We start from the raw sequence: 25,506 nt of genomic DNA on the forward strand, positions 1-25,506 counted from the left end.
CCATCAAAGACATTAATAAATTTCTAAAGGAGGTACCATAAAGAGCTTTCTAGCTGATTGCATCACTGTCTGGTATAGAGGGACCACTGCACAGAATCGGAAAAAGCTGCCAAAAATTATAAACTCAGTCAGTTCCATCATGGATGTTAGCCTCCCCAGCATTCAGGACACCTTCAAAAGGTGAAGCCTCAAAAAAAAAAGTTGCATCCATAATGAAAGGATGACCAACACCCAGAACATGCCCTCTTCTCATTGCTACCATCAAGGAGATGGTACAGGAGCCTGAAGATACACATTCAATGTTTCAGGAGCAGCTTCTTCCCCTCCATCATCAGATTTTTGAATGGACAATGAACCCATGAACACTATCTCATTATTCTTCTCTTTCTCCACTGATGCTGCCAAACCTGCTCAGTTCTTCCAGCATTTTATGTGTTCCTTATAGGTAAAGCAACACTTACTGTATCATTATACATTTCACAGGATATTGAGTATGCTACAAATCAAAAATTAATGGTTAGCTTATACTTCCAGCCTTCAGATTTGTGTATCATTGGGATCCCTTCTGAGGAAGGTATGACATATACAAAGGGGACCTGAACTCAAGGGAGACCAATTTCCTTTTAGGCAAGTTTGCAAGAACTATTGGGGATGGTTTAAAGTAGCTTGGCATGGGGATAGGAAGCAGAGTGATAGGTAAGATGATGGAAAAGTCAATGTAAAGGTAGATGCAGTGTGTAGAGAGACTGGAAGGACAGGCATTGGATACAGAATAAATGCAGTCAATTGGATGGGTTGAAATGTGTCTAATATAATGCAAGAAGTTTCAGGAACAAGGGTGATGAAAAAGCATGGATCATTACATGCAACTACAACATTGTGGCTATTACAAAGCTGTCATAAGGGCAGGAATGGCAGCTGGATGTTCAGGGGTTTAGATGTTTCAAAAGGGACGTGGAGGGAGATAGAGGTAGAGGAATGTTCCGCAGGGGTTAATGTTGAGACTGTTACTTTTCACGTTTATGTCAATGATTTGGATGATAGATTTGAAGGTTTTGTGGTTACATTGGCGGCCAATAGAAAGATAGATGGAGGGACAGGTAGTGCTGAGGAAGCAGGGAGTCTGCATAAGAATTTAAAAAGAATTTGGAGAATACGTACCTAACTAAGATTCTCTTAAAAGACCCTATTGCATCCACCTCCACCACCGTCGCTAGCAGTGCATTCCACGTAAATACAACTGTCTGCGTGGAAAAACTTACCGCTGACATCTCCTCTGTACTTACTTCTAAAAACCTTAAAACTATGCCTCCTCGTGTTAGCAGTTTCTGCCCTGGGAAAAAGCCCCTGGCTATCCACACAATCAATGCCTCTCATCACCTTATACACCTCTATCAGGTCACCTTTCATCCTCTGTCACTCCAAGGAAAAAAGGCCAAGTTCACACAACCTATTCTCCCAAGGCACGCTCACCAATCCAGGCAACATCTTTGTAAATCCCGTCTGCACACTTCCTATAGTATCCACATCCTTCCTGTAGTGAAGTGACCATAAATGAACACAGTACTCTAACTGAGGTCTGACCAAGGTCTTGTATAGCCATAAGATTACCTTATTGATCTTGAACCCAATCCCATGAGTGATGAATGCGATACACCTTCTTAACAACACTGTCAACCTGCACAGCAGCTTTGAGTGTCCCATAGATCTCTCTGATTGTCCACACTGCCAAGAGTCTTACCATTAAGAATATATTGTCTTCAAATCCAACCAACCAAAAATGAACTTATCTGGGTCGAACTCCATCTACCACTTCTCCGCCCAGTTCTGCATCATACCAATGTCCCACTGTAACCTCGAACAACTCTCCAGAATATCCACAACATCCCCAACCTTTGTATCATCAGCAAACTTACTAACCCACCCTTCTACTTCTTCATCCAGGTTATATATATATTTTTTTTATTATTATTTTTTTAAATCACAAAGAGGAGGAGTCCCAGAACAGATCCTTGTGGAACACCACTGGTCACCAACCTCCATGCAGAATACAAACACCAACCAGCAAACCACCCTTTGCCTTCTGTGGGCAAGCCAATTCGGGATCCAAGTCAAAGATTGCAGGGAGAAGGCTGGAGAATGGGGTTGAGAGAGATAATATATCAGCAATAATGGAATGGTGGAACAGACTTGATGGGCTGAATAGCCTAATTCTGCTCCTACTTTGTGTCTTACAGTCGGTCTTATGGAGATTTGCCTTGGTTAGAGAACATATCTTATGAAGATAGGTTGAGTAAGCTAGTGTGTTTCTCATTGGAGTAAAGGAGGATGAGAGCTAACTAAATAGGTAGCCAGAATTTTTCCCCCCAGGATGGAAAAGGCTAATATGAGCAGATACAATTTTAAGGTGATTGGAGGAAATTATAGAGGGATGTTATACACAGAATAGTAGGTGCATCCAACGTGCTGACAGGAGTGGTAGTAGAGACAGATACAGTGGGATCATTTGAGAAGGAAAATTGTGGGCTATGTGGGAGGGAAGGGTTGGATTGATCTTAACAGTTGGTTATAAGGTCAGAACTGAACTGGGGGCCAAAGGTCCTTTTCTGTGCTCCACTGTTCCATGTTCTAGTAATTATACTCAAAGGTTGCAAACTCTGTCACATTAAACAATTTCAAAATGCTTGCTGAGATTAAAGTTACAGATTATCAAATAATTTGAACTATGCACCAAGACACAACTGTACATTTAACAACATGGGCTGATAATCACAACAGCTGATACTGTAGTTAATATCCCGAGTAACTACAGCTGGAGTGCAGAAATAAGCTGCAGATAAAATAGTAAGGGGTTTATAAATATAGATATCCTAGATTTCAGAAATATATCAATGTGGTAATTTTCACACCAACAGCAAACTAGAGAAAAAGAAAAACAAGATCTTCTTAAAATTATGATTTGAATTTTATATCTAATTACTTCCCATGAGTTACTCCTGCATTCAAAATAACCCTTGGTTCCCACTACATCAATAAACATGATAAACCAAATGGGTCTCCTGTCAGAAAAGAAAAACCAGATTTTAACAAGAGTAAAAATAAAATGCTATTATGCCTGTAAATCACTCTGCTTCTCTAATCAGTACCGATTCCACCCTGCTGCTCAGAGCCATCTGTCAATTAACCCTGCATGACTGTACTTGTGCATATTATCAAAGAGTTGTCAGAAGTGGAAAAATATTAAGGTCAATTGGGTGTCAATAGTACATTATCACTAGATAGAAAACATTTATAGCTAATTTAATTCCATAGAAATACTAAGGTCAAATATCTCTGGTTATTTTTGCTGGTTTAAATACTGTGGTATGCCTTCGATTTTTACTTGCACTCACAATGAAAAAACAAAAAAATAAAAAATGTTGGCAGAAATAGATTTGCAAAATATTATTGGTCTAAGTCAAACTGAGCAAGGACAACAATTCTGAAGAGAACCACCAGTATTCAGTTGGTGGTACAAGATAAGAAAATCCTGGACACAGACTCACTGCAAGGCCTAGGAATGCCACATGGCAGACGCCACTAAAAAGAGCCCAGAGGATTCCACAGCATTGTTAAAATGTCAGTCATTTCCATTCTAGACAATTTTGCCTTAGGACCAGCAACGTTTTTGATTTGAATTGAGATTAAGGCTTATAACTTATAAGGTAAGAAATTAATTTATTCAATTTTTTTTCTTTTTATTAAAGTATTTAAATTGTGTCGGTTTAATTTACTTTAATTATTCCATTAAAGAATTTAAATAAAGTTGCAAAACTTAGTGTGGACAAAAGGCAAGGTTTTTGCCCTTCTTGTTACCAGTTGCCAAGTGACTGAGTCAGAACCTCAACAGTGCACCTACACGACCTGCTGGTGCTCCTAGGCAACTGGTTATAGGCTGTACAACTATGCACATCCTGGCTAATAAGACCTACAACACAGCTCGTGAAGTTCTTCCAAACCTCTTAATACAAAAACCAAATGATCATATGACTTTGGATATGGAACATGGCATCCAATAACTTGCAATGCAGCTCTGAATAGCATTTCCATTGTTTCATCCCTGCACATTGGCCTGTCTAGTCCATGGACCACTCATGCAGAAGGATTTCTCAATGCCTGACAGTTTTCATTTATGTTCTTAATTGGCTCTCCCAGAGCTCCTACCCCACTCCTCTCAAGATATTCAATTTGCACACTCCCAGGTCACATTCCTCACCCAACACACCCTTGACCAGTCAACTGCCAGACAAAAAAAAACTCAGTCTCTCACCAACAACCTCCAACCCTGTTCCCCAACTCATCCACTCTTACCTGCCCTGAAACTTCATTAATCCCATGTGAAAATATCAACTTAATGCTTAATCATGTCAACCCTAACCCTGGCCCTTCTATTTCAAGTGCATTGCCCAACATTCACTCCTACTTTCAGCAGCCAGCCTCCCTCCCTTAATCACTCCTAAGGTTTGTCCAATTTCTTTATTCTACTCCACACTGTCAAAGGAAAGCCTTTCCTCAGTACAAATCCAGTTCATTTAGTGCTCCAACCCTTGAACATTTCATAGCTGTTGATTCATAAATAAAACATCTGCTGGTCAAACAGTGCCACTGCAGGAACCAACTAAATCCTAGGCTCTTAAATACTGTAGTATGTACAAGACAAGCACTTCAAAATAGAATCATCTTGAGTTTCCAGTGTAAAATACATAGCAAACTTTCTGGACCTCCTAACTAAGCCTTACAAAACAATTTTGGATATTCATAGCAAGGACTGCAAAATCCATTTTAAAATAGCCTTGTTCTTTCAAATTACAATGAGCTCAATACCATCCAGAATAAACAATGGGCAACTGATAAATCAGTCATTTCAAATTATTCAGATTAATACTACCCCAAGTTACAAGTAAAACATTTACTGAATTACCCAACGATCCTTACAAAACATTCAGACACTTAGACTGGGAATTAGCTCACGCGTACAATTGTCACACATTTAGTGTAACTCTTAGATCCTGTTTTTTAACAGGTACAGATTAAGATAATATGCCAAGATTTCACATAGTTTCTAATTCATGAGGAAAATTACAGTAATATTCATTAAAATGGTACTAGTTCCAGTTTTTGATAGAGGATGAATGAGTAACAAAATAACAGCAGGAACAAAATTTAGACCTTGGATTTTTAAACGGTATATACAATTTTAGTATTTCAGCTTTTTCTTAGCTTCCAGTGGTACCATCAATTTATCATATTATAGATAACAGTTGGGAGAAAGTACTTACCAAAGTGACAAAAATGAATAAAAGCTTAAATGGACATAATTATATTTCAAGAAATATTTTAACAAGTTAGTTTTCAAAAGATATTACACACCACAGTCAAAGAACTGTCTTGGTGCTGAAATACATCCTAGGATGTGCCGGGACACCTCAGTGACGCAATTTGGTGTCATCGGGTGTTTCAGATCTCTCAGTATCAGACACTTGCCTAGGCGACCCAGCCAGCATTGATCAGGCCTTCATTTGTGTCCCAGCAGCATTGGTCCATGGGTCACACCTCTTGATCTACAGCAATCTGGAGATTCACTCAGCAGCCTCTGTGACAGTCCTGACCGCTCTTTTCTTTGCAACCCCCATAATGCCAAGGAGAGAGTATGTTCTGCACAGCAGAGTGCAAAACCTCTATACCCCACCTATATAGGCTTGAACTGTGCCCCCCACCTGTCTCTGGTACTGCTCAACCAACTCCTCATATTTGGCTTTCTTACACTCAAATGCCTCCTCAATCTGGTCTTCCCAAGCAACTGTCAGTTCTAACATGACCACCAGCTTCAAGGTTTTATGACAGAGTAACCACGTCAGGCCTCAGGGATTATGATGCAAAAAAGTTAGGGAATATTAACTCACACAAAATGCTGGTGGAACACAGCAGGCCAGGCAGCATCTATAAGGAGAAGCACTGTCGACGTTTCGGGCTGAGACCCTTCTATAGATGGCCCCATCTATAATTCCTTCGGCCCTTCAACTTTTCATTTCCCCCTCCCCCCCATTACTTTCAAATCTCTTACTATCTTTCCTTTCAGTTAGTCCTGACGAAGGGTCTCAGCCCGAAACATCGACAGTGCTTCTCCTTATAGATGTTGCCTGGCCTGCTGTGTTCCACCAGCATTTTGTGTGTGTTGTTTGAATTTCCAGCATCTGCAGATTTCCTCATGTTTGCTCAGGGAATATTAACTGCTTGCCAAGATCGATTTTCAGTTGCCAGTCATACGCCATGTCGAGCAAGCCTACTGGTGATCTAGGCTGAGGCTGTGGTTGGTCTCCAGCTTTCTGGGTTGGCAGAGGTGCCTAGATAGAGGAGATACTTTCTACCACTACCTTCAGTACCCGGTCATGGCCCCAGCAGTAGCGGCCTTCTCCCAGGGCTTTTGAGCAGCTGCTGACAATATGTTAAACTTTCAGGGCAATAAAACATAATGGTATCTCACTTTGAAGTACATTATGCATACACCAAGAAAATGCACCTCCTCTTTAAATTAAGAGTCTTTCACATTCATCCAAAAAGGCTATTTGGATCTTATTTTAAAATTCCATCTCAAAGACTTCTTACAACACAATGCAATGAAGTGTCAGCCTAGATTATGTGCTTAAATCTCTTACGGGAGGCTTGAAAGAAAATCTTGCTGAGCCAGAGGCAAATGTGGGAGACCAAGCCAAGACTGACCTAGATAGATAGATAGATAGATACTTTATTCATCCCCATGGGGAAATTCAACTTTTTTTTTCCAATGTCCCATACACTTGCTGTAGCAAAACTAATTACATACAATACTTAACTCAGTAAAAAAAAAATATGATATGCATATACCTCTCTAATTACGCTGTCCTAATACACATCAATTTAAATTTGTTTGCATTTCCCCAAAAGTTCTGCATAGGCCAGGCAGCAAATCAAATTACCAACACTGGAAACGCAAATAGCACCACCTACATTTCTGAGGGTTCTGCTATATATATGCAAGACATGCTGATAAAATGCAAGAATGAACTCCAAAGTAAATTTATTATCAAAGTACATATATATATCACCATATACAACCCTGAGATTCATTGTCTTGCGCGCATACTCAATAAATCCATACTAGAATAATAACCATAACAAAATCAATGAAAGATTGCACCAACCAGGCATTCAACCAGGGCACAAAAGATAACAAACTGTGCAAATACAAAAGAAAGAAATGATCATAGTGAATAAATAAAACAAACAATAAATTTTGAGAACATGAGATGAAGAATCCTTGAAAGCGAGTCCATAGGTTCTGGGAACATTTCAGTGATAGGGCAAGTGAAGTTGAGTGAAGTTATCCCCTTTGGTTCAAGAGCCTGATGGTTGAGGGGTAATAACTGCTCCTGAACCTGGTGTTGTGAATCCTGAGGCTCCTGTACCTTCTTCCTGACAGCAGCAGAGAGAGAGACCATGACCTGGGTGGTTGGGGTCCCTGGTGGTGGATGCTAGTTTCCTGTGACAATGCTCCATGTAAATGTACTCAATGGTGGGGAGGGCTTTACCTGCGATGAACCAGGCCTTGTCCACTACTTTTTGTAAGATTTTCTGTTCAAGGACATCAGTGTTTCCATACCAGGCTGTGATACTCTCCACTACACATTTACACAAGTTTGTCAAAATTTTAGATGTCATGCCAAACCTTCACAAACTCCTAAGAAAGTTGAGACAATGCGATACTTTCTTCATAATTGTACTTACATGCTGGGCCTAGGACAGATCCTCTGAAATGATAACACTGGGAAATTTAAAGTTGCTGACCCTCCTCCAGTGTTGTTGTGGAATGCAGATGGGAAAAGGGATAGTCATGTGACAGTTGTGAAACAGCAATTATTGCCCTCTTAGACCAGCATCATATTTATATTCTGCTTCTCACATTCCCCCCCACCCCCACTCCACAATTTGTGACATTTCATGCTAAGGACTTGGTATTACAGGTCACTAATTTTATGTCAGATTTTTGAAAAAATTCCTAAAGGAGCATCTCGGCCAGGAAAATTGTTCACGAGGCTTGGCTCATTGCACCAGGAAGTGAGATGACTGTGTGCTGGTGGAGAACATAATAGTTCCACTCTTATTTGTTCTGCAGTACTGCTCTGATCTTGGAAAAATATTTTTTTAAAACACAGGTGTTATTATTGACATTGTAGATTTGAATGTGGAATGCTCACTAAAAGAATGCACACTTTTGAAGGCCATTAGCTCCTCAAAACTGGGAACAGCACTGAATAAATTCCAGTTGTTTCCATCCAACGTTTTAAATACATGTTTTATTACAATTATCCTCAAAAATCAGGAAAGATCCTTTATCCCTGGAGAAACAGTGAGTCTGTTACAATTACATACAGCAGCCAGATTGCTTCCAAAGGATGCGAGAGATTTTAATAAAGACCTCAACTTCAGTTCAGTGCAATTCATGTGAAATCTGCATGCATATTCATCCACGATAAATTAATTTTATTTTACTAAATATAAGAACAAGAAATATAACAAAGATTGCAGTTCTGCAATTCAGAAATAACTGTTGTAAGAACAAATTTGGACTCTTAAATAGTTAAGTCTATTGAGCAACCTAACAAAAAAAACTTCTGTAAAGTAAAATTCAAACTTTACCACTGCATAGGAATAAGCTCAAGCAGCAGCATGACCTATATTCACTTTTAAAAATACACCCAAGTCATCTAATCACCACCATACAAGGGAGCTACAAAATTAAAAAGCAGGAAAGTACAACCAGAATTATTTTCAAAACAGAAAGCTTGGTTACCCTAAATTGTTTACTAGTAAAACGGCTGTTTTTATTTTCTTAAATAAGCATTGTTAGTACTATCACAACAGTGAAAGCCTTCTGAATCTTGCAAACAATATGTTCTATGTAAATAAAGTCAAATATTATGTTCCCTCTTTAACCACTTCCCCTCCACAGGTTATGATTCATGCAAGTATGCTGTTCCATACTACAGCTACTTTTTCATGCCTCTTTCAAAGTAACCCTTTGTATCTCTATCTTGGGCAGTGAACATCAAAGCCAAATCTTGCAAATCTTCTCCATCCTCACTCAAATCGACCACTTCCTCTCAGCCTTGTATGCAAATTTCCTGCGTTCTGTTACTCAAAGCTACTTGCATTCATACAACACCTCACAGAAATCTTTCTGGAGAGGTTCAAGATCAGATGTGTTATAAAAAGGGCATCAGTGATGGAGATGGGGGTGGGAAAAAGATGATTAACAACAATCAATGAATTTTAATTCTAAAGAGGTTTGGTTTGGAATCAGATGTTACTCAAGGAGAGGAATGAAATCAATGGAGCATAAATCAATGTGGCAAATGTTCAGGGGATATTTGTGTGGGGTTCTGCATAGGTACATTCCAAGGAGACAGAGTAGTTATGGTAGGGTACAGGACAGTGGTGTACAAAGACTGTAATAAATCTAATCAAGAAGAAAAGAAAAGCTTACAAAAGGTTCAGAGAGCTAGGTAATGTTAGAGATCTAGAAGATTGTAAGGCTAATAGGAAGAAGCTTAAGAAGGAAATTCGGAGAGCCAGAATGGGCCGTAAGAAGGCCTTGGCAGGCAGGATGAAGGAAAACCCCAAGGCATTCTACAAGTATGTGAACAGCAAAAGGATAAGACGTGAAAGAACAGGACCTATCAAGTGTGACAGTGGGAAAGTGTGTACGGAACCGGAGGAAATAGCAGAGGTACCTAATGAATATTTTACTTCAGTATTCACTATGGAAAAGGATCTTGGTGATTGTAGTGATGACTTGCAGCAGACTGAAAAGCTTGAGCATGTAGATATTAAGAAACAGGATGTGCTGGAGCTTTTGGAAAGCATCAAGTTGGATAAGTCACCAGGACCGGATGAGATGTACCACAGGCTATTGTGGGAGGCGAGGGAGGAGATTGCCAATGATCTGGCGATGATCATCAATGGGGACTGGAGAGGTTCTGGAGGATTGGAGCACTGCAAAAGTTCTTCCTTTATTCAAGAATGGGAGTAGAGATAGCCCAGGAAATTATAGACCAGTGAGTCTTACCTCAGTGGTTGGTAAGTTGATGGAGAAGATCCTGAGAGGCAGGATTTATGAACATTTGGAGAGGTATAATATGATTAGGAATAGTTAGCATGGCTTTGTAAAGGGCAGGTCATGCCTTATGAGCCTGACTGAATTCTTTGAGGATGTGACTAAACACATTGATGAAGGAAGAGCAGTAGAGGTAGTGTATATGGATTTCAGCAAGGCATTTGATAAGGTACCCTATGCAAGGCTTATTGAGAAAGTACGGAGGAATGGGATCCACAGGGACATTGCTTTGTGGATCCAGAACTGGCTTGCCCACAGAAGGCAAAGAATGGTTGCAGACGGGTCATATTCTGCATGGAGGTTGGTCACCAGTGGAGTGCCTCAGGGATCTGTTCTGGGATCCTTACTCTTCATGATTTTTATAAATGACCTGGATGAGGAAGTGGAGGGATGAGTTAGTAAGTTTGCTGATGACACAAAGGTTGGAGGTGCTCTGGATAGTGTGGGCTGAGAAGTGGCAGATAGAGTTCAACCCTGATAAGTGTGAAGTAGTTCATTTTGGTAGGTCAAATATGATGGCAGAATATAGTATTAATGGTAAGACTCTTGGCAGTGTGGAGGATCAGAGGGATCTTGGGGTCCGGGTCAATAGGACGCTCTAAACAGCTGTGCAAGTTGACTCTGTGGTTAAGAAGGCATATGGTGTGTTGGCCTTCATCAATCGTGGAATTGAACTTAGGAGCAGAGAGGTAATGTTGCAGCTATATAGGACCCTGGTCAGACCCCACTTGGAGTACTGTGCTCAGTTCTGGTCGCCTCACTACATGAAAGATGTGGAAGCCATAGAAAGGGTGCAGAGGAGATTTACAAGGATGTTGCCTGGATTGGGGAGCATGCCTTATGAGAATAGGTTGAGTGAACTCGGCCTTTTCTCCTTGGAACGACAGAGGATGAGAGGTGACCTGATAGAGGTGCATAAGATGATGAGAGACTTTGACTATCCACACGATCAGAGGCTTTTTCACAGGGCTGAAATGGTTGCCACAAGAAGACACAGGTTTAAGGTGTTGGAGTGTAGGTACAGAAGAGATGTCAGGGGTATTTTTTTTTTTAAAAACTCAGCGTGGTGAATACGTGGAATGTGCTGCCGGCAATGGTGGTGGAGGTGGATATGATAAGGGTCTTTTAAGAGACTTTTGGATAGGTACATGGAGCTTCGAAAAATAGAGGGCTATAGGTAAGCCTAGTAATTTCAAAGGTAGGGACATGTTCGGCCCAACTTTGTGGGCCAAAGGACCTGTATTGTACTGTAGATTTTCTAAGTTTCTATGAGCCAGAGATCAGAGCATCTCGCAGCTCCTAAAGGTATTGCGGTTGTGAGAAAATCATAGTAAACCATTTGTAGTGCCCAGTCATCAAGTTCAACCAATTGAGGAATAAGTACTATAATTTTGCTTGGGATCCTCCTTTTCTTCTTCTAAATTCTTTGAAGAATAGCATCTATTTGCAATATACCCTTTTTTCACATGAATTAGATTTTCTTCATAACAGAAATCAAAACCATAGAAAATATTTAAATACATTAATTCATATGTAATACACTTTATTATGTTATCCTCAGAACATTTCTTTCTTCTAAATCTTACAATTAGTTAATGTTCAGAGTTCATGAACCAGTGCTAAGAACAAAGAAATTTCTTCCCAAGGAGTAAAATGGGTAAAGCAATAAAAATAAATCCCAGGTAAAAGATTGGAACATCCATTACATGTGTTGCCTGCAACAGTGAACAATGAGTTAAGTGTTTTAGCTTCACCTTCTCCTGTTAGATAGCAGGACAAATAATTGGAAATTAAAACTGAAAACCAAGAGCTCCAGTCACTGAATTTTTTTAAATATATTGATTATTATTTTGATACATATTTGGAACTCGCCAAGTATTTCCAACATTTCCTCTTAATGCTTTTAAACTTACTTTTTTTCCACACTGCCATAAGTGTTGCTTCACCATTTATCTTCAAACGTTTAGATCAATTTCTTTACTCAGAAGGTCAACTCTAGCTTATTTCACCATTCTGTATGCATTCTACTCTACAACTTCCAAGCAGTTAGCATCTTCTCTGAGAATTTAAAATTTAGAATATCTCAGTTGCCTATTCTTTGTAGGCTTTAAACCAGATAAAACAGTGCTATAATTTAAGATATTTTTTTTTTTAAACTGAAGGGTTGCATGTAAATTTATCTGACAATCATGTGGCCTTCTAGACTTGAAGCTAGCCAATTTAAAACGTGCAATTATTTGTCTGTACCTAATTAATTCTTCAAGTAGCTAGTAAATTTGTAGTTATGGCTGTTTATTTTTCAAGAAATTAAAAGACCTGGGAAACAAAACTAATGAACACTATGCCATGAGAGTCATGGAAATGTTTCTGCAAAAGGCTTCTCTGTATATCTTGATTTCAAAGTTACAAAATACATGAAATATCCTCACTTACATTACAGTTTTTGTCTCTTTAATTCAGATATTTGATTTCAACTATCACTGTTGGCAATGTCAAGGTAAACAAATAGATTTTTTTATTTCAGTAAATACTTTAGTGGAGTTCTATTAAATATATATTTTAAGACCATAAGATATAGCAGCAGAAGTAGGCCATTCGGCCCATTGAGTCTGCTTCGCCATTCAATCATAGCTGATCCAATAAATGGACATCCTTTCATCCTGAAGTCACGCCCTCTTGTCCTGGACTCTCCTACCATGAGAAATAACTTTGCCATAACTAATCTGTTCAGGCCTTTTAACATTCGGAATGCTTCTATGAGATTCCCCCCCTCCCCCCCCCCCATTCTCCTGAACTCCAGGGAATACAGCCCAAGAGCTGCCAGACATACCTCATATGGTAACCTTTTCATTTCTGGAATCATTCTTGTGAATCTTCTCTGAACCCTCTCCAATGTCAGTATATCCTTTCTAAAATAAGGAGCCCAAAAGTGCACACAATACTCCACGTGTGGTCTCACAAGTGCTTTATAGAGATTCAACATCACATCCCTGTTCTTATCCAGGTAGTCCCCGAGTTACGAATGTCCAACTTAAGAACAACTCGTACTTACGAACTGAGGAAGGAGAATGCCATCCGCCATTTTAAGTCACTGCCGTTGACACTGTGTTGAGTGTGTAACTTTGGCTTAAATTTTTCTTAGCAAGATTCACCCTGACACCCACCCCCCCCAACCTTTTCCGGTCAGCTGGTGGCGCAGTGAGATCAGCGCTGGGCTCAAGAACGGAGGTTCGAGTTCAATCCAGTGACAGACTGCTCCCGAGCACGCCCGGTTGATGTCAAGCTTGGAACTCGACCTCGTAAAAAAACCCACTGCCACCTCTAGTTTAAATTCCCAAGTGGAATATTGAAGAGGATCAAATACTCAAACCCAGTGCAGCCCCCACTTGTCCCATTTAATCTGTCTCAGTGCGGTGGACTTTAGGACCCGGGGAATTCAGCGCGGTGGTCCTTAGGACCCAGTGGACCTCGGGAGCCGGCGGAGGTTGGAACCTGCTGCCTGCAGTGTTTCTGTTCCGTTGACGGGAAGCAATCGCGATTGAAATTAAAGTGGAAATAATAAAGCGTTTGGAAAGAGGTAGAAGGTCATTGGTCATTGGAAAAGCGTTAAGCTACAAGTCGGTCAACGATCAGAACAATTTTAAAGGATAAAGGATAAAGTGAGAATAATGGAGCATGTGAAAGGCCCTGCCCCGATGAGAGCTACAATTATTACTAAGCAACACAGTGGTTTAATTAATGGTATACATATGTTTCTTAAGTGTTTTATATGCATAGAAAGGTAAAATATATACTATATACTACGACAAATGTTTGACTAACTGCCACTAAATAATACCAGATGTACTTGTTCCAACTTACGTACAAATCCAACTTAAAGACGGACTCAGGAACGGAACTCATTCGTAACCCGGGGACTGCCTGTATTCTATACCTCTAGAAATGAATGCCAACATTGTATTCACCTTCTTCACCACCTACTCAACCTGGAGGTTAAACTTTAGGGTATCCTGCACAAAGACTCCCAGGTCCCTTTTATCAAATGCTGCAAGATTATTCAACTTATCATACTTTCACTAAGATGAACACAATTCCTGATAACACTAAATAAATTAGAATATACTACCCTTAACTGCTCAGACTACGAACACAAAATGGGCCAAATCTTTTCTAAAATTCTTTTATTTGCACTATTGGACTACATTCACTAAATGAAAAATCAGAGCCACATTGGTCTTAGATGGATGCAAAAGATCCTAGTACTTTTCAAACAAGTGCAACTTATTCTCCATTGCACCCTTGTTAATATGTATCTCTTGGCTGCCATCACCAAAATAGATTACCTCATCTTTACAAAAATTCATTACTGTTTGTAGGAGTTGGCTATATACAAATTGATGTTTAATATAAATAAAAACGCCAGCCAAGTACACTTCTGCAGTTAAATTGATAGTAATCTTCACTGAAGCAGAAGATTCTGGGTCAAGCACTCTGAATTTTTAAGCACAAATATTGAGACTGGTAGTGGAGTACTATCAGAATGCTACACTGTTAAGAGTTGCCAACTTTCCAATGAAACATTGAACTGAATCAAGCCAAACTTCACACGTGGATGTAAATAATCCTATGTCACTATTTGAAAGTACTAATTTCTGGTGGCCTCACCAGTACTTATCCTTCAAACAACACTTCTACATCACATTTTCTTGTTATTTTCACTTTACTATTCCAAGAACTTGCTCTTCCCAAGTCAGTTGCTATGTTTTTAAACAAGAGTGAATTAAGCTTCAGTATGTACTTTACTGGCTGTGAATTGCTTTATAATGTCTTGAAAGGCATTATATAAATGCGCATCTTTGTTTTAAAATTAACATTATGGTATATTTTGGCATACCTGGAACTCTAGTTAAGTAAAATAATGCAATTCTACTTTTCATTTGTGCATAAACCCATAATAAAAAAGATGCTTTCAGAAATATTTTATAACTTTAATTTACTTAGCAAGGCAAACTATCTAAATGTGATCCAAAAAATGTGCATTCTATGATAAGAAGTGGGTGGTTCTTTTGATGGCTACATTTGCATCAAATTACTTAAAACATCAGAAAATCCCTAGTAATGTTGGAGCATGTTTATTATGTTATCCAATCAGTTAACTTCTGTATTATTTCACAACATGAACATCTAATATAGCTGTACTTTTTGTATTTTCTTTGTTTTGTATTTTTTGTTTTATAATTTCTTGGATAAGCTTCAAATTATCAAGGACTCTGCTATTATGTCCATCTTCTTTCCAAATGGTTTCACTACCACCCATATCTTCCCTTCCACACCTCTTTCTGCAGGGACATCTCTCTCTCTCTCTTTCCATAACCCCTGGTCCACTCAACTTTTCCTATTCATATCCCTCCTTCCCAAGCACTCCCTTTTAACCACAAGAGATGTAACACCTGTTCCTACACCACCATCCAGGGCCCTAATCAGTTCTTCCGGTGAGGCGGCTTTTTACATCTGGCATTTTTGCAAATCCGTGGCATTATTTATTACATTAAGGGGCATTATATATGTGTCCTGCTCTACATCACTAAGACCAGATACAGACTGGTCAACTGTTTTGCCAAGCACTTGTACCCTTACTGCAGTGTTGTCTCATAACTGCCAGCCATTTTAATTCCCACACCAACATGATTGTCCTCTGCCTCCTCTACTGCCAAGATGAGACTAGAGGGACAGCGCCCAACATTCCACCTGGGTAGTCTACAACCCAGCGACTTGAACGCTGAAATCTCCAACTCTTTCTCTGACTCTTTTCTCTCTTCTCCTGAACTACTCATCCATTTTCACCCCATTTCTTTCCCCTCCTCTACCCACACATTTCTACTGGTTCCCCTCCATCCCACCCCCCCCCCCACTGTTTTCAACTGCCCTCCTCTCACTTTCTTTACTCTATGCTCCATCTTCCTGTCCTATCAGTTCCATCATCTTCACCCCTTTTGTCACTACCATCTATCATCCCCCAGCTTCTGGCGCTATTCCTACTCTTCCCTCCCCTATTGTCTTATCAGCCCCCCTCACCTGGATCTGATCTGCAAGCACCTGCTCCACCTCTTCCCCCTACCTTTTTATTTTGGTTTTCTCAAATTTTTATCTTTCAGTCCAGATGGACGGTTGCAATTCAAAACATTGATGGCCATATTTCTCCATAGCTGCTGCTGAACTTCTGAGTTCCTTCAACATTTTGTGTGTCTGCACCATCAATTTATCTTATGGAGAAAATGTTCTCAGGAATTATTTGTTCTTGGCATTCATTGCCCAGCTCCAGCTGCTGTTGAGAAGGTAGCATAGGACTGTCACCTTCAAATTGTTGCTCATATCATAAAGGTGCCATTACTGGACAGTACCACATTTTTGACACAATTAAGGGATAAAAACAATAAATATCCCAATCAAAGGGGCATATCATTATTACAAAGGTGGAATTGATGGGTTTTTGCATATATCTGCTGCCCTTTGTTTCTAAATATAGAAGCTATGAATAGTTGCTGCTAAAAGAAGTTTTGGCAAGTTATTCCAGTGGACCATATAAATATTGCATGATGTAGCCACAGTGAGTTAATAGTCGAGGGAATGGATATGCAAACTGGTGGATGGAATGGATTACTTTGGCTTGAATTACATCAAGCTTCCTGAACGTTATATTTACATGCACGCAGACAATTATTATACTGACTTGTTCCATGGAAGCATTATAGAGTATTTTAGACTATTTATAGACTATGGAGTCACCATAGAATATATAATTTCTGATGTGTTAAACTAGGCAGAGAATTCAACCATTAGCAGCAGACCAGTAATGGTACTCTTACAAATGCAGTATGTCATCTTAGCATTGTTGGTAATGAAAGAGTAACATCATTCAGCATCAACAAAAGGAGGCAGACTCACTCTGAAACTGCCTCCGAGTGTGGCACATTCGAGGAGAAGTGTTCAGAATGAGGTCAAGGCATGTTTGAGACGGTGTCAGAGTGAGTGAATTGGAGAGGAGTCAGTGTGGAGGAGTTTTGGACCCCACCCACCTAAACCGTGAGTGAGGTTGAATCAATGCAAGCCCCGAGCTGATTTAGAAAGGTCAAGAAAGGCCTCAGGTTGGGCGGCAGGGTACAGGCCCGGAGCATATCACTGCAGTGGGGCCTGGGTCCTAGTACAGGGCACAACCCGATGTTTGGACGATTTAAACACCAACCCAGGTAGACTGAAAAAGCAGGGTGTCGAGATTGGAGATAAGGATCAGGCCGTTTCTGCTCACTCTTCCGCGATGTTTACTCCTCCCTCTACGATGCTGTGGCTGAAACTGCTCCAGCCGTTCTGCGCTTCATGTCTGCAAGTTTCATGGTGATTTGCCCCGCTGTGTGATGAACTGAAACTGAAGTTATGGGCCTACTCAGGCTGCTCTGGGTCTATGGACTCATTGGAATGCTGTTGCTTGCTTTTATTGTTTGCATGATTTGTGTTTTCCCCCTCTTTCTCCGCACATTGGGTGTTAGTCTTTTTTTAAAAAAAAAAATTGGGTTATTTCAAGCTTATTGCTTCGTGGCTACCTGTAGGCAGACAAATCTCAAGGTTGTATATCTTATACATTCCTTGATAATAAATGTACTTTGAATCTTCTGCCTGTACTTGGAATGTCAATTACTTCAGCCAGGGGAGAGCTCCTCAGTGAGGCAATTGCATGAATAATATTTTCTATTTACCAGACAAGCCTTCTCGTCATCTGGAGTTTACGGCATTAGAAAGTAAGGGCTTCAATATATGCAGAATTTGAAGACCACAACAAAGAGGAGCAGGAGTAGGAGTAGGCTACCTGGTTATGCAAATCTGTCAATGCACTATGATCACAGCTGATTTGCTCAGGCCACAACTTCTCGAAGTCTAGTTCTGCAGTATTTAATTCCCCATTTTTTTTCCCCAATGTATTTACTTACACTTTAAATTCCTCCAATGATTTATCCTCCACAACTGTCTGGGATTAAAAAAATCCAGAAATCAGCTACCTTTTGCGTGAAGAAATATCTACACATCTTTGTCTAAAATGACCACTTCTCTCACCTCATACTGCACCTCGTTAGAGACCCTTCCACAACTGGAAACATTCCAATATCTAAAGTCCCCTTTGTATTTTGTAGGTTTCAACAGGATCACACCTAATTCTTCTGGACTCCAAAGAATATACATCCATCTTCTTTGGCATCTCATTACACAACAATCCTATGAGCCTTGTAATCAGCCTGGTGAATCTCTTTTGACTTCCTCCAATGCTACTGTATCTTTTTTTAAACAAGGTAGTAGCCAAAACTGTACACATACATCAGATGTGGCCTCATTAACACATTACATAAATCTAACAATGCTTCCCCATTTCTACTCTCCTACATTTTGGAATAAAAAGTCAATAAACTGTTTGGCTTCTGAGTAATTTGCTGCTCCTGCTTGCTAACTTGTTAAGATTCATGCACTTTAATACAGGCCTCTCTGCAGATTACAGCAGGATTCCGTTCCTGTGACCCATTTACAACCAAGGCAGTTTGTGTTGGTAATATGGCCCTGAGTCCCAAAGCGGTAGAAAATGACCATAATGCCCCACAATAGCTGGCTAAATCCATCTTGCTGGTCTCTCAAACATTCATTCAGATGTACGAGCTGTGTTTGTAACCTCCAAAGTTCAAAGTAAATCTATTATTTATTTATTTAGATACAGTGTGGAGTAGGCCCTTCAAGCCATGCTACCCAGCAAGGCCCCAATTTAATCCTAGCCTTATCATGGGACAACTTTACAATGACCAGCTGGTGTTTGAACTGCAGGAGGAGGAAACTGGAGGACCTGGAGAAAACCCACGTGACATGCTTGTTCAGGAGTCTGATGGTTGAAGGGTAATAACTATTCCTGAATCTGGTGTTGTCGGATCCAAGGCTCCTTCCCAATGACAGCAGTGAGAAGCGAGCATGGCCTGGACGCCGGGTGTCTTTGATGATGAATGCTGCTTTCTAGTAGCAGCACTCCTTGTAGATGCGCTCAAAGGTGGGGAGGGCTGGCTGGTTCTTTGCTTGCGAAGATCACAAGGGAAGAGGAGTCCTTCCTTCCCGCCTGTGCTGCAGAGATTTATAGTGAGAATCAGTGCACGTAGACAGATTCCATTTTTTTAGGCTGGGAGACATTCCACAATCGCACAGCAGGCTGTGACAACTATGGCAACCGCAAGGTTGTAGGTCGAGTATCAAAGTTTAACTTCTCCTAGACAGGATGCCCAGGTTTGGAATTGGAGTTGTCCTTCTCCTAGGCTGGCTGCCAACCAAGGCTGAATGGCCCAGCCTGCCCACCCAGTTATACTGCTGAACACTCGGTCGCGCCATGACATAGTAAACTCAGGTATGACACATGAAGGTGTTGCTATGGCCACAGTAGTGTAGAGAGGCCATATGTTAGAGACCTCCTGCATGGCAAGCCAAACAGTGGTTCTGCAGTGTCATTACACCTGGAAAGGAGAGGCTATGAGAGATGCTTCATCTTTCTTAAGTGAGCAGGGCATCCAGCCCAGGACTCACCCGTCCCCCTCTTCTGATTGACTGTACTGCATTCACTACTTTTTGTAGACTTTTCCATTCATGGGCATTGGTGTTTCTATACCAGGATATTCAGCAATATCCATCTGTATAAGTTTGTTAAAGTTTTAGATGACATGCAGAATCTGCATAAACTTCTAAGAAAGTAGAGGCACTGGCATGCCTTCTTTGTAATGGTAATTATGTGCCGGCCCCAGGAGAGATCCTCTAAAATAACACCAAGAAATTTAAAGTGACTGACCCTCTCCATATCAAATCCCCTCATGACAACTAGCTCATAGACCTCCGGTTTCCTCATTCATAATAATCAGCTCTTTGGTTTTGCTGACACTGTGCGAGAGGTGGTTGTTGTGGTACCAAACAGATTTTCAAACTCCTTCCTATACAACCTGGGGAAGATCTGCACCAATATGCCACTGTACTTAACGCATTTGCGATCCTTCTCCATTAATACACGACATCACACTTCCCTACATTAAACTCAGTCTGCCAAGCTTTCATCCATGCACATAACTGGTACATTTCCAGTCATCATACTCTGGGAAAGATGTGACTAGGCCGGAGTAAGTGCAGAGGAGATTCACCCAGAAAGTCATTTGGATTGGATGATGTTTGTCATGGGGAAGAGATTAGATTTGCTGTATTTGTTTTCCTAGATGCGAAGGAGGATGAGTGATGACCTAGTACAAGTAATGAAATTAGGAAAGGCATAGATAGAATAGATTTATCTCAAGGTAGGGATATCAAAACAGGAGGCTTAAGGTGAAAGGTTGGAACTTCAAAGGGGATCTGTAGGTTTTTAAATGTACGTATTTACACAGAGACTAGTTAACATCTGCACTGGAGTGCAAGAGGAGGTGGGGAAATCAATGTTCGGAGTACACTTATTATCAAAAGTGTACCATATACAACCATGAGATTCATTTTTGTGCAGTCAATCCCAGTAAATAGAATCACTGAAAGACCATACCCAACAGGGCGAACCTGTGTAGAAAAACAAACTGTGCAAATAAGAAAGAAAAACAATAATAATAATGCAATAAATATCAAGAGCATGAAACGAAGAGTTCTTGAAAGTAAGTCCAGTAAGTGGCAACAGTTCAGTGATGAGTCAAGTGACGTTATCCCCTCTGGTTCAAGAGCCTGATGGGTGAGGAGTAACAATTGTTCCTGAACATGATGGTGTAAGCCCTGAGGGCTTCTTGCTTTTGTATTAGGAAAAAGAGAGCATGGCCTGGATGGTGGGGATCCTTGTTGATGGGATGTGCTCAGTGGTGGGGTGGGGGGGGGGGGGGGGGGTGCTTGCCAATGATATACATCATATCCACAACTTTTTGTACTCTTTTCCATACAAGGGCATTGGTGTTTTCATACCAGGCCATGATGCAACCAGTCAATATACTCTCCACCACACTTCTATAAAAGTTAGTCTAAGTTTTAGATGTCATGCCAAATCTTCGCAAACTCCTAAGGAAGTAGAGGTGCTGTCATGCCATCTTTCTAATTACACTTATGTGCTGGGCCCAGGACAGAGCCTCTGAAACGATAACACAGAGGATTTAAAGTTGCTGACCCTGTCCACCTCTGATCTTCCAGAGAATAATGGCTCATGGACTTCTGATTTCTTTCTCCTGAAGTCAATAATCATCTCCTTGGTCTTGCTGATGTTGAGCAAGAGGTTGCTGTGATACCACTCAGTCAAAGTTATGTAGAGAACCATTTAAAAAGGCAAGGCATAGAATGACACTGCCTTAATGGGGACAAATAGAATTATGTCTTAACCTGAGCAAATAGGATTAGTGTAGATAACGGGTTCTCAACATGGTGCTCACAGACTCTTTGCTTAATGATATTGGCCAATGGCATAAAACATGGTTGGGAACCCCTGGTGTAAATTGACAGAAAGTCAGGATAGATGTGGTGGGTTCAACTCTGACTCCATCTACATCCTGGTGAATTATACTGAATAGTTTGCAAATACCTGCTTTGTGATCTGAAGTTAGGCACAAGGAGATTAAACACAAGTTTGTTTAACCTAATTGACAAACTCCCAGCCTGGCTACCTAGGTAATCTCCTTCAGCATCCCAAAGAAGTGTGCACTGACAGGTTCATTGGTTACAGTAAATTTTCCTAGTATATAGGTGAATGGTTAAACTAGGGCTGGGGGGGTTGTTGGAAGAGAGGAATCTGTGTGTGGGGAGAATACAAATTGAGTTTAATATAGAATTGATGCAAATTGTTGAGTCAATGCAGATTCAGTGGGCTGTAGGATTTGTTATGGTGCTGCCTGTCTCCATGACTCAAACTATGTGTTTTCTACCAATTATGCTCGTTTATTTATGTCATATTAGTTTAAACACAAGCATGCACCTGCAAAATAGAACTCATTTCCAAAATATTGTCCAAGGCTGTACTGAGGTCTGATGCTTACAGGGAATGTTTAAAACACAAACCAAGCACCAGTGGGAGATTATTGGTTAATTTAAAGCTACCTAATCAATACAGTTAATGCCTTTGCCTGTGACTTTGCTAATAAACGACTGCAAAGTGATAAATGCAGTAATTGATTTTTCCACTCTATTTTCTACACAGAACACTGATGCTGGATACACGGGATATTGTATGTCTATGCCAAAATATAAGATATGGGAAAATCCCTGCATTTCTTCAAATAGCTCATTTGACTGTCAATATAATGGCTTAATAGTTAGTTGTTCCAAAGCAAATACAACTTCATCAGTGCTCCTGCAGCATTTACCAAGTACTGCACTAAAATTATTGCTTAGAAGGATCTTAAAGCTGAGCATTAAAAGTTCAAAGTTCAAAGTAAATTTATCAAAGTACATATACTGTATTCAACCCTGAGATTAATTTTCTTGCAGTCATACTCAATAAATCCTTGATAGAATAACCATAATAGAATCAATGAAAAAATGTATTAATAGAAGTAGCCTATGCATCTCCATTCAATAAAATCACGATTATTATTTTGCCTGAGTGCTACTTTCCAGCTCGTAAACCACACCCCTTAATTTCAAAGTCTTATCTTCAGATACATGTATCTGAATTTAAATCAAGTGTTGTGTCAACTCGTAAACAGACAGTTGTAAAATACAAACAGGATTTTTTAATCAAAAAGTCAGAACTAAATTTAGTTTTGAAAAACATATGCCGCTAGGAAAGTTCAATACAACCTAACATTCTGGCATATTTATCTTTTAATACAATTTTCACCAATAGTGTGTTACTTCTGCATTTATTCAACCGTTTATTTAGCCCGTGAAAAAAATACATTTCCGTTGTTTTGTTTTATAAACTGTAAGACCTTGGTTTCGATTATTTCATTATACGATCTAGTCCCTCCGCCCTACCGCTCTCATCCAAAATAAATACTGCAGTTACCGACTGTGTTATGCAGTATCCGAAATTGCATTTATGCGTAGTTTAGTGCTGGTAAAATTGCAGTACCACAACGGACAAGTTATGGAAACCTGTTGGAAATTCTGAAGGATGTGACAGTCAGCCTTTTTCAGCACCATGATTTATTAATGCAATCAAAATCAGCAAGCAGCACAAAACACATTACAACATCAGCCAATCCGCTACCGTCGCAGCAATAATAATGACGATACCTTTCTTCACGAAACGGAACTGGGAGATATCTGATTGTGCTGATATTCACGATTTATAAAGTAAATCATGTGAGACATGCAGAGCTGCGTGTAAAGTGTGGGCGGAAAGGGAACAGCTGAACTGCACTCGCATTTCTTCGATCTGCTTACCGTGAGAAGCCCGTAAAGAATTCATGCAAACAGCAGATAGGCGTGCAGGCAACGACCCATGCAAACTACAGCATATTTCAAAAGGAAGTTAATTCGGGCTTCAGCGCACACCCACAGAATCAAAAGACCTGCTGCATCACTGCTGCCTGCATTAACCATGCACTGAAAGATAGTGGGGGTGGGGAAATGTGTGTGCGAGGTGGGGGGGGGGGGGGGGGTGGGGAGATCAGGGAACAGCACCTTTGTATTTCACACTCCCCGCCACCCAGGACACAAAGTAGCCGAGTAGGAACCGAATAAATAAGAGCAAGCCCCTTACCGTGAACGGAATGTCATCGATGCCCCCGACCGAGTAGCAGTTGTCGCCGGGGTTGACAGCTCCGGTCAGCACCTGATGGAGATGCATAGTGACGGCCGGCAGCTTCCCTCACAACATTCCCGGTCAGGTCACCGCCGCGCCCTCCCTCAGCGACGCAGGCGGCTCTGTTTTTGTATTATGTGTGTTAAATGTGTGCACTTCTCTTCCACGCCTTCTTTCCTCCGCCAACCAGCACCTCCCCGGTGCTCCGGCACAGGACTTTCCCCCTCAGCCGCTCCGAGGCGCCAGCGCTGCCGCTGCGCTCACCCGGTTCATTTTAAAATACCCGGATCATTCTCGTGCCCGCTGCCGGGGCGGAGGGGGCACGCGCGCCGGCGGGCTCCTCCGTCCGTGCCCGCGCCCGCGCCCGTGCCCGTGCCCGCGCCCGCCCTCTGGGCAGGCGAGCGCGTGACGAGGGCAGGCGGAGGGACTGGTGACGTAATCGGACGGCGTTTGCCGCAGCCGCCGCTGTTCCTGCGGTGTCGCTTCCCAGTTCTTCGCAGCGGGTCGACCAATGGAGATTGAAAGGGGACATTGCCATGGAAGCATGAGGGAAATCCTGATTCACATAGTGCAAAATGCATCAAAAAAGACCTACAGAAGTACTTCCTGAACATTATTTATTTGACTTTTTCTTTCTGCCTAAAATTTCCTTTAAGAATCCTTATTTAATTGATTCTTATATTAATTGATGCATTTTATAGATGATCTGTACGGTGATGTAGCTGGTCTGATCTTTCTATCTTACCTGCATGGGCCTCTGCTTCTGCTTTCGAGAGGGTTGAATCGAGTAAAATGGGCTATGTGATGCTCAGGATCTCAGGAGGCTAAACTTTGTCTTAGTACAACAAGAAGGACATATAGGTCATGGTATCCTAATCACGTCCCTCAATTCAACAAGATCAAAGCTGCTTTCCGTTTCCAACACTCATCAGCCCATCACTGCAAATTCCAGAAGATTATCAATCACGGCCTTTGATTTGTTCAGCTGCAATCCTACAGAACTCCAAAGAATCATAATCATGTTGGCAGAATCTCCTCATGATCAACCATTTACCCCAAGAAGATGTCCCAATTTGTAATTTCTAGTAATACATAATGTTATATATTTCAATGTTCTCTCTTATTCTAGTAAGTTTCAGAGAATAGACGCCAGTTCCACTTAATCTTCCATCATAGGTCCCCCCACTCATTCCAGGAGTAACACAAATAAACTTATGTTGTACTGCTTGCAAGAATATCCAACCTCAGATAAGGAGGGAAAAACTGTACTTACTTCCAGCCGCGGATTCACCTTTCTCCTATAAAATTTCCGCAAGGCTTCCTTACTCGTTTGCAAAAAAGAAGAACAGCTGGAAGAACACAGTGTGGATCAGGCGTCAATGTCAGTCCCATACAAACTCAAAATGTCAACTATCCATTGCTTCTAAAGATGTTGCCTGATCCACTGAATTCCTCTAGCAGTTTATTCATTGTTCCAGACTTCCCTACAACCTAGCCTTTTGGCCTGTGCTAGCTCTCAGAACAATCCTCCCCCCCCCCCCCACCCGCCCCC

The 25,506-nt window shown here is 40.9% G+C and overlaps 1 protein-coding gene across 1 annotated transcript in view; it reads right to left on the reverse strand.

Annotated features, from left to right (window-relative positions):
- The window catches only part of dmxl2 (Dmx-like 2), a 145,268-nt gene extending 121,010 nt beyond the window's left edge, over window positions 1-24,258 (reverse strand). Inside the window, 1 exon segment of the mRNA XM_073033155.1 lies at window positions 23,913-24,258. Within this exon segment, the coding sequence (XP_072889256.1) occupies window positions 23,913-23,999 (87 nt within the window). The 5' untranslated portion in view covers window positions 24,000-24,258.
- Window positions 24,259-25,506: the final 1,248 nt, after the last annotated feature.

Source organism: Hemitrygon akajei, chromosome 30 (genome assembly GCF_048418815.1).
Source record: "Hemitrygon akajei chromosome 30, sHemAka1.3, whole genome shotgun sequence".
Classification (NCBI taxonomy): domain Eukaryota; kingdom Metazoa; phylum Chordata; class Chondrichthyes; order Myliobatiformes; family Dasyatidae; genus Hemitrygon; species Hemitrygon akajei.